The sequence below is a fragment of the Stegastes partitus genome, unplaced genomic scaffold (assembly GCF_000690725.1).
Source record: "Stegastes partitus isolate 25-593 unplaced genomic scaffold, Stegastes_partitus-1.0.2 Scaffold300, whole genome shotgun sequence".
NCBI lineage: Eukaryota > Metazoa > Chordata > Actinopteri > Pomacentridae > Stegastes > Stegastes partitus.
This window is the reverse complement of record NW_007578031.1, coordinates 265,019-275,824: the sequence shown is the minus strand read 5'-3', so window position 1 is coordinate 275,824 and position 10,806 is coordinate 265,019. Positions and strand designations below refer to the sequence as shown.

At 42.5% G+C, this 10,806-nt stretch overlaps 1 protein-coding gene across 1 annotated transcript in view; it reads right to left on the bottom strand.

Moving 5' to 3' along the window:
- LOC103358277 (neural-cadherin) overlaps window positions 1-10,806 on the bottom strand; it is a 183,653-nt gene that overhangs the window by 71,983 nt on the left and 100,864 nt on the right. The window contains exons 8-12 of the mRNA XM_008283185.1: window positions 10,102-10,274; window positions 9,841-10,009; window positions 8,707-8,877; window positions 5,361-5,533; window positions 3,051-3,218 (exon numbers count right to left, since the gene is read on the bottom strand). Of these exons, the coding sequence (XP_008281407.1) occupies window positions 3,051-3,218; window positions 5,361-5,533; window positions 8,707-8,877; window positions 9,841-10,009; window positions 10,102-10,274 (854 nt within the window). The remainder of the gene's footprint in view (window positions 1-3,050; window positions 3,219-5,360; window positions 5,534-8,706; window positions 8,878-9,840; window positions 10,010-10,101; window positions 10,275-10,806) is intronic.

Sequence of the window (10,806 nt, the reverse complement as noted above, 5' to 3'; positions counted from 1 at the left end):
TGGGGATAATAGCCTCTGTACTTTTGAGGATTCTTCTCAGTGCATCATTGGTCCACAGACTTACTACTTTATTTTTGTCTGCCACAGAAAAACAGGATGAGGAAGAAAGCCGGAGGAAGTCAGCCAATAAGGAGGATAACAAAACCTGTAACTCGCACACGTGCAGGAGGCGACTAGGGCTTATTGATATGGAGATTTAACACACACACGCACAGCGGCTTCCACCTCTGCAGCATCCACCTCGTTAACAGTGTAATTAACAGACCTTATTAAGGCTGCTAAATTTAAAACAACAGTTCCTCCTCAGCGCAATTAACGCAGCAGAGGAGATGAAGAGGGAGGAGGAGGAGGAGGAGGAAGAGGAAGAGGAAGAGGAGGAGACATTTCTAAGTTTTTGAGTGATTTGTTGAAATGTTATTCTGATTTAGTCTTGGGCTGAACCGGTTGGAGAACTGATTTGTGACAGATAGTGCAATTTGATTTGAAGTCAAGCTTCAGTTGAATATTCACCAGATTTTAAAACGTGATGGAGCGCCGCCACGAGATCCAAACGGGTGACTGTCGCACAAGAAGGCAAATGAAAGAAATAAAACACGGAGAGAAAAACCTGACGTCCAAACAGAATTTAGAAATAAGAAAGATGGCGGAACGAGGACTTTACATCTCCTGATTGAAGAATAAAGCTCATGTTATTTCATTTTTAAACTATATTGTCAACAAATCACTCGAAAAGGACCAAAACCAACAGATCTCCTTCCTACATCTGACTCCCATCTCTCCCCCACCGTCGTTCAGCCTCTGTCAGGCTAAACACAGTAATTAAATGTCTGTTTTTTCGGAGGTGATGAGAGTCCATTGTGACGCTCCGACAGCAGGTGCAATTTTCTCCCTCTCCTCAATCATTTCTGACAGATGGAGCTGTGGGCGGATCAACCTCCAGTCGCCATCATCATCATCAACATCATCATCACCGTTTTTAGTCTTTTCAGTACAAAAAATAAAAAATGCAGGGTCAAAGAAAAGCGCAGCAGCACAGCGAGACTGCACGCACGCACCCTCCAACTATTCGAAAACTGACTAACCTCCATGAAATCGAGCAGCTGGAGGGTAAAAACTCCTCCACCTTCTAAACCAGCGGCTTAGGAAAAGAGAGCAAATTAGGATGGAGGGATCAAAAGAGGGAGAAAAAAAAAAAATCACCGGAGGTATACAAGCAAACTGTGTGTGTGTGTGTGTGTGTGTGTTGCAGAGAGTCAGGTGAGACAAACTCAGGGCGGGTTTGTTGTTTGCTCGGCAGAAAATGTTTGGAAGTGCTCGGCTAAACGTGCTGACACAGAGGGGGGAAGAAAGAGAGAGAGAGGGGTGGATGAGCGGAAAAAGGGAGGAGAGAGGGGCGAAGTAAGAAGAAGAAGAAGAAAAAGTGTTTGTAGCCTCCTCGGGGTGCTGGTGCACAGACGTGAAGGAGGATGTAAATGAAAGAGAACTCCAACAGCTGCAGGAGGACGACTGGGATTAAATATTGCTCTCTCTCTCTCCTTCCACTCTCCTCCGTGTCACTTTCTAGATCTTAGAGCTACTTAAAGTGATCAGAAGAAGGAGCTTATTGATCGGTAACTTTTCAGGCAAGCTACCTATTTGAAGAAGCCGCAGCAGCAGCCGTAAAGAAGGAGCTTTGATGTCAACACACACCAAAAAAACACTGGAGCGTTCACGGCTGATACCAAAAAAATGCCATTCTTGCTTTATAAAATTATTTTAAAGATGCTGCATTTATGTTTTTTTTCATAATCAAAGTCACTGTAAAAGAAATTTGGAGATTTGTTTCTAAACACGTCTAAAATATGGGAAAGACTGGACTGCATAGTGCTGAATCGTAGGTGTTGCACGACTCCATCCACTATAACATCACGAGGACTGAAGTGTTAGAATCAGAGGTTCTCCCATTCAGTGTGCACTTGTGTCACGTGTTTGGTTTAGTTAGAATGAACTCAGGTCTGTTTGCATGGTCAGTGCTCCAGCATGATATTAATGTTATCAGAACAGATAATTTTGAAACCTAATTTTATGTATTTGCAGATTTTTGAATAATTTAAATGTAGCTGAGTGGTTAATAGTAATTTCTTGTGGTGTGACAAACTAAGAAAACATGTTTTTTTACTGCTTTACAAAGACTTTAAGACGTAAGCTAATTTTTGTTGATCAACTCTGAGGCCAAACTAGACAACGTTAAGCTCTTATATCAGAGTGAATTTTAAAAACTCCAACTCGCCAGTGCTGTTAAACCTGCACACAGTGTTACGTGTTTAGATTCAGATTCAAATTCAGATTCAGATTTGTTTTATTGTCATTGTAACAAGTACAGCGAAAGAAGGTGCAGTCCTTTCAGTGCAAAAATATAAGAACTTGAGAACAATAAAAACTTTGTAAAAAAAAAAGTTGTAGTATATGAGTCAGCCGCCAATTTTAGCCATTTTGAGAGCTTTTGTGCGCCAAGCTCAGCGACCTCAGAACGACAAAAAAGATGGACCTTCATTCTCTGATGGAAGGCCTCAAGAATCCACATGCAAACAACCAACATGAAGAAACTTGTGTTCTTATGGCAGTCAATATAAACATGCTATTAATTTTATGTTTCAGTGTCAGCGCTCTCATTTTGAGAGATGATATGGTCTGCACTTATATAGCACTTTTATCCAAAGCCTACAATGTTTGTCTCATTCACCCATTCACCAGTTCACCAACCCATACACCAATGGTGACAGAGCTGCCATGCAAGGTGCTGCCTGCCATTGGGAGCAAGTTCGAGTTCAGTGTCTTGCCCAAGGACACTTCGACTGTAGAGGGATAGTGGATTGAACCGCCACCTTGCAATTGGTGGACAACCCGCTCGACCACCTGAGCCACAGCCGCCCCTTAGATGTTCATATGTTCTCAAGAAGGAAGTCAAACATTTTAAGGCTGTGGAGTCCAGATTTAGAACCACCTGAGCACATCAGGACCAACGAGAAGCCGAGTTTTCCTGCGACCAAAACAAGTCCTCACTAACTCACCACTATCTTGGCGTCTCGGACGGTGTTTTCTGGCACGGTGACCCAGTACTCTGGCTGCTCCCAGTGTGGCGGCTGGTTGTGGACGTTGGTGATGATGACGGTCAGCTCCACGGAGCTGCTGCGGTTCCCTCCGTCTGACGCCACGATCTGCTGACTGATCCTGGATGTCTGCAGGCAGATGCACACAAAACAACTCGAATCATTTAACAAACCAACGAGTATTTATTCAGAGCTGCTTCGTTTATTATTTCTTTCAGGTTTTCACAACTTGAAGAGAACATCTACCTTTTCACAACTTTTACGTTTTAAGAAATAAAAGCACAAGTTTGGGATTAAAACTTGGTCTTGTTATCTTAAAAATCAAACTTTAATGATCAAGCGGTTGTTTGGCAGCTGTGAAAGCCCGCTCAACATTTGTAAGATAAGTAAATATTAGAGCTGAGAGGAAAAAGGAAACGTTAAAATGTTGATCTTTTGGTTTGTTTGTAAGAAAAAAAAGTGAATAAAGAAAGTGGGTAAATCTGCCTTTACTAAATTATTGACTGAAGTGCCGTTGAAAAAGGAAGTGAGAGGCAGAGGAGAAGAACAGAGAGGATGACAGCGACAGAAGAACAGTCGGCATCATTCATGGCGGACGTTTGTTTAACAGGCGGATTCACTTCAGATGGATTTTCAGTTTGACTTTGAGAGGTTGTACAAAGAAGGAGCTGCGCACACATACGACAACCATTAAAGATTTACAGCAGCAGTCTGTTTGATGCAACTTTTATTCTGCCGACAGTAGAGACAAGCGAACATCTGCTGACATTGGTGTCATAACCTCGACCTGGAGACCTCATGAACTCGTGATCCTGTGCTAATGCTCTGGTCTCATTTAGGTATTTTCCAGCTTTCTTTCACATGTTTTTTTCCACTAGTTTATATTTGTGTGACTTGGATCAACCCTGTCTCCTAGAAATAACATTTATATTGGGAGGAGGTCGGGGTGGAGGACGGGCACACAAAGGGTTTAGAGGAGGTGCTGCCAATTAGTTTTTCGTCAGTGAGGACGTTTTAATGGGCTGTTTAAGGATTTGTGTTAGAATTAGGTTTAAGTTAGGACTGAGTCAATCCATTATAGCCTTTGGAGCTAAAAATGCTACATGGAGATACAAGCAAGCAACCAACAATGGAAGAACACGTGTGAATCAGTGTTTTCCACGTCTTGCTCTTTGTACTGGCGGGAATATTCTTGGAAGACCCGTTTTTTTTATTACTCCCAAGATGAAAGTGAATTTATCATCATCATACCAAAAATGTTGGCGTAACTGTGGTGATGATGAGACAAATCACCGCCATATTTTTTGGAACTTTCCACTGATAAAACCATTTTGGGTAAATGTTAGAACAAGTGGACAACATATTCTCAGATGCCGGATCCCACCAACGTCCGTGTCACTCTATCTGGGAGATGCACCAGAGGAATTGACAGGAAATGACAAATATCTCTTGAAAATTTTGATTTTAGCAGCAAAGAAGGCAAATCACCAGAAATCGGTTGAGATCTGATCCACCGACAGCAGATAACTGGTTCAGTATTATGAAGGAAATCAATTCAATTCAATTTTATTTGTATAGCGCATATTTACAACAACAAGTCATCTCATAGCGCTTCACAAAGGCAGAAACAGAAACACCCAACAATCCAAAACATTTGGTTTCCCTATAAGCTTCAGCAGTCCGAAAGCAGTCCACAACAGTGGGAAGGAACCGAAAACCCCCACAGGGGAAAAAAAACCTTCGACAGAACCAGGCTCAGGGAAGGACGGCCATCTGCCTCGACCGGTTGGGTGGATGTGGGATGAATTATAAAATTTAGTTTACAAGTTATTAGAAGTTATTGTCCTTTTGTAACTCCATGAGATGGAAAGACTTACTTCGCTTCTTAGACTAACAAAGGACCTTTACATGGCAAGGTGGAAGAAATGGACTTTTTTCATGGACTTCAGGACAAGAGGGATCGGCATGGTGGCGGTTCTCATCTTCTTTGAATACAATTCTGTATGTATTTTGGCCAAGACAGAAGTGCACAGGCTGTGTATTACTGTCACCCTGACATTTCCACCCTCTTCTTACAGCCCTGGAGCTCTATCTGTAGCTTATGTTTGTAAAACGGACTCTTGTGAGTTGATATGGACTCTGGTAACTATGTTCATGCACTGTGCTGTTGGTTGCCATTGTTGTAAAACTGCCAATAAAATTTAAGTATTAGAATCCAGTTAAGTGTTAATTTCAGGGACTGAATACGAGGCTGCTGGTGTAGTTGCTCACCTGTGAGATGGGATGGTTGACATAAATCCAGCCTGTGCTCGGGTTGATGTGCAAATACGCCGGCTTCTGATTGGACAGCGAATAGGTGATGGCGGCGTTACTTCCCTGGTCGTCGTCGTGCGCCGCCGCTCGCAGGAAACTAGTCCCGACCGGGGTGTCTTCCCTCAGGAAATCTGCGAGTGAGAAGAGATTACCTGTCAGGAATAATACTAGTAGTACAACAGGTACTACCTCACTGCTGCTTTATAGAGAGGATACCAGGGAGTGGTCAGACATAGAAAACACAAACTGCTTCGTATCTCCATCAGATGTCCCAGATTCCTGAGCTCCAACCAAAATCCTACTCTGACTCGTGCTCGCGTCTAAATCATGAATAGTGAATTTCATTAAATTTGAACGCAGTGTAACATCATGTTCTGTGATGGTAAGCAGATATTATAATAATGGGAACGCAGCGTTGTGTTGTGTCAGCAGTGTGTCACCTCATTTTGTCATTTCTGGGTCTCACTCTGCAAAGTCAACTGATGCATTTTTAAATTTATGAATATAACCTCCAATCCTGCTGACTGTGATGCATGTCAGCGCTTATCAGACAACAAAAACAACGAGCGGGGAGGAGGTCGGCTGCTGCATTTCCCTCTGTAATACTGCATTTCAAGCATTATGTCAATAATAATGTCCTTTTCACATCCGTGGGTCTCACTGGATACATTTCAACTGAATAATCGCGTCGGTTCCTGCTGAGTCTAATGTGTGTCACAGAGAGGCAACCAAAACAACCAGGAGGAGCGAACACGGGATTCGTCTGCCTCCCAGGGTTCACCGCTGCAAACAAGGCAGCCTGGATCAGAACGATGCTGTACGATCTTCCTTTTGTTCGAGTAATGATGTCCATTAATATTAATAATAATAATAAAGCCGCGCTAATGAGCTTTTGTTAACCTAACCGAACAACACGAGTGTATCAGGAAGAAGGGTGATCACAGCAAATTAGGCTTTTACTTTTTACCGCTCTTGATATGAAGATAATTGATAAATGCAAACGATATATATACATATTTAGGCAGCTGATGGCTCTGACTTGGGCTGCAAGGTGGCTCCGTGGTTAGCATCCTTACGATCAAGCAGAGTGCATGGGAATCTAGACTGATGTTCACGTTTAGCCCTTACAAAAGTCAAGATATTAAAATTTTAGCCGGAGATGCAGTTTTCAACCAGTCAGAATGCTCTATTTTGGGCGGCAAGGTGGATCGGTGGTTAGCATCGTTGCCTCACAGCAAGAAGGTCACCGGTTCGTGTCCCGGTGAGGACACCCGGGATCTCTCTGTGTGGAGTTTGCATGTTCTCCCCGTGCAGCGTGGGTTCTCTCCAGGTTCTCTGGCTTCCTCCCACACAGTCCAAAAACATGTTGAGGTTAACTGGTGATTCTAAATTGTCCGTAGGTGTGAATGTGAGTGTGCTTGGTTGTCTGTCTCTAAGTGTAGCCCTGTGATAGACTGGTTACCTGTCCAGGTGAACCTGCCTTCACCCTGAGTCAGCTGGGATAGACTCCAGCCCCCCATGACCCTAGTGAGGATTAAGTGGTGTATAGATAATGGATGGATGGATGGATGGTTCTGACTTTTATAACTGCTTACTCTGGAACTCAAGTCTTTTCAGTCACATATTTCACATATTTCCACCAACACTGAAGCGGTTCAGTTTATTTATTTACTAATTTGTTGGTTTATTTAACAGGGACAGTGCACATTAATAAACATTGCTGTTAATGAGCCAGAGTTAGCCCAGAGGCTATTTTTCATCTGTAGTCTCTGTTTTTCTAAATCTGATTTAGAAACGTTGCAAGCGTTTCCACCTGAAACATATATGTTCAGAACAAAGAAGCCGGTCCTTGTTAGGAACCAGACAATACCAGGGATAACTGGTACCCTGGTTAACTCATCATGAACAAATGCATATTCTGTACATTTCCCATTTACAGCATATCCAGGATTCACTATGTCCCATATTTGTTTATTCTCATCACATTTCAGAGGCATTTGAAGCCATTTTCGAGTTGTTGTTTGGATAACCTGGATAACCAGGGAGAAAGAATGAAGAATGTATGAAAATATTTGACAGTCTTGCACGTACTTGTTGTCTACATCTGCAGTGAAACACTCAAAGCCTGCTGGTAAACAAGCAGATTCACCATCTTGCATTGATTATATCAAAAAGTGTCTGAAAAACAGAAACCAGAACCCAATTTGGTTTTAGAGCCAGACCTTAGAACCAGCATGTGTTTCATTGACATTCATTCTACCTTCAGTTTGTATCTCTGTACATCTGTAACATGACAAGATCTGATCGGAGTCTGCTATAGGTCGAGGGGAGGTGCGTAGTTCTCACTGAAAAATATTTTCGAAAAGGACTTTTTCAAACCTACACTAAATTTAAACTACTTTCATGTTCACAGGCGTCTGAAAGTTGTTTCTGCTGCCAGAGGACACTGCTCACTCATACAGTAAACAGGCTCCTCTGGAGGAGAGGAAAACTCAGAATATGTTACTGCTAATAGAAAGTGAAGTGAAAAAGCAACGGAGAAAACACCCGAGAGCTGCTGATCATGCCGTCCCCGAAGCCCAGGAATCTTTTTTTTTTCCCGCCGCGCTGCTGTATACGGATAACGACTATAAGATAAATAACAAGTAGGCTAAACAAGAGGTGGTTTCCGGCTCATTTCCTTCATTCGTGCAGGAACAACCCCTCCTCCAATAAACACACTCGCTCGTGGTAAATGAATGCATGTCCCAGAAACATTTCAATCTGCCTCTTAAATAGTTAATGAGCCACTCTGTGCGTTTCCCTAACCGGACGAGAACTTCTGACACAACGCTTATCAAAACACATATTTGCACACGTAGTAAACAAACATGGACCCGCGGGAGGTGGCGGCGAATATTTCATCCGTCTTAAGAGCTTTCTAGGATTACAAGGACGCAGACGGATCTACGGCGAGCAGACAGTTTCCACGCTTCACCTGCTTCCTCGAAACACAAGCAGAGGGTTTTGCGTGGAAGAGGACGGAGCGAGTCGAGAGACGGCGGTGTGGGCGGCTCTGAGGGAAGGAAACTTTTTAATGTATCGCCGCCTTGTTTCACAGACACACAAGATGAAAAAAAACGCTGAAAGATAAAACGGAGGCAGAAAACTGCTTGTGGACCTCTAAACAGCAGCACTAACAGAACAAAGGGCCACTAATGGCACAATCTGTACCCGGAGCAGCAGCCATGGAGCAGCATCAGAAGGCGTATCGGTGGAGTGCAGGAAGTAGTTGCAGTAACGTGACGGCAGCAGTCGTACTCACACTGGTAGCGGCTGTTTTCAAACTTGGGGTCATTGTCGTTCTGATCTGAGATCAGCACTGTGATCTGACAGATCCCGATGAGCGGCTCCTCGGCCTGATCGGTGGCCGTCACCGACAGCGTGAACTCCCTCTGACGCTCCCGGTCAAAGCTCACCGCCGTGGTGATCACACCTGACGGACACAGGGACCACGTTACCATGGCTACAGTTATCTGAGTGTCACTGCTTGGATCTTATTGTTAAGATTTCCTGAAATTGAAGCGTTTCATAACACCGGGTTACAAAAAATACTTTATTGAAGGTGTCTAGGATTTTTTTAAACTGATTTAGGACATTGTTGCAACGCTGAATCCAAAAATGACGTCTGCTTTTCTGTATCAGGTCAGGTTTTTACGCCAACTCAATTAAAAAAAAATCGATTTTGCCACCAAATCGATTACATTTTTTGACATTAACGATTGATTTATTTTAGTATTTCTCATATGAAATCAGATTTTAGAAGAAAAATTTAATTTTCTAATAGTTTTCTTAACCTAAATGATCCAAAAGTTGCTGAGCGTAAACATTTGTAAAGGTAAATAGAAGTAAATTGCATGTTTCATCAGCATTGCTCAAAATTCAGGGCTTGAACTTCTTGGAACTCCTGGAATAATCAGCAGCAGGTATTTCTCTCTTCAGAGTCCAGCAGTAATCAGCCATCATGACTGCATCCCAGCGTCCCTGATACCTGGTCTCCATCTCGTTCTGATAAAATCATGTGACTCTAATGTGTTGTTCATAAACCAGGAGGTAAAGGTTTCAGAATTTGTTAATTTCAAGAAATAGAAAAAGAATTTTGTATGACATAAAGCATAGATACCTGCACATGTACACAAAAATGTACAAAAAAAAAAAAGTGCATGTGGCGACAAATCAAAATTTTGACCTCATTGAGCAAAACCAATGTAATATTTGGATTCAGCACATTGCAAATGTCCAAAATCAGCTCAAAAAACTTTGACACCAAAATGTGTGTAGACCAGTGTGTTACTCACAAAACTACCTGTTGGGATCTATTTTACATAAACACTTTCCTACAATCTTTTTGTTCTCGGTGTGCATTCAGACAAACTGTACCGATGTCTCTGGAGCCTACCAGTGTCAGGATCAATGTCAAACCCAGACGACACTCCGTCTCTGTGCATGATGCCGTATTTGACCTCTCCGTTGACCCCCATGTCAGCGTCGTGGGCCTGGACGCGCAGGACGAACGTCCCTGGTGGCTGGTTCTCCAAGACCGCCGCATTCAAACTGTAGTTCTGACACTGAGATCACAGACAGAACAGAACTGAATTTGTACTGTATGTTTTTGTTTTCTTTTTAAATTAAACTCATGATATCACATAACCTCAGTCACCTCCTGGAACACGGGCTTGTTGTTGTTGATGTCGTTGATTCCCACGATGACCTGTGCAGAGCTGCTGAGAGGATACGGCCCACCGGACGCGTTGTCGTCGGTGGCGGTGATGTTGAGGACGTACTGAGGACCCCTCAGGCGGGGAGGTGGACTCCGCCGCAGCTTAATGATGCCTGCAGACACACACACAGGATTACAGTTTATATACGTGAGAACAAGTAAAGGTACTTTTACTCAAGTCTGTATATTAATCTGCTCAATACACCCGCTACATTCACAGCAAAATAGTGTATGTTTTTCAGGTATTTAACACTTTTGTTTAGGCCAACACTTCACATTAAATGTTAATTTAAATGCTGCTGGGACTCTTTGTCTTGTCGATGAGCTTTAAAAAAATAAATAAATAAAAAATTCCACAAAATTTTTCAGATGGTTTGTTTGATGACCAAAGACGCACAATTATTTTAGATTTCAAAAATTAAAAAAATAAAATAAAATAACATCAGAAAAAGGTGAGAAAATAAACATAAATTTCATCTCGTGAACCGTCATCGTGATCTTGTAACAGGTTGGAGGGTTCAAACCTCTACACTGGGAACCACTAAATGAAACCATATACACAGTAGTCAAAATGAACATCATCGTGTCTGATTTTGTTACTTTTAATTTTGAAATTCAGCCTCATATATCTGTGGTGGGGCTGCA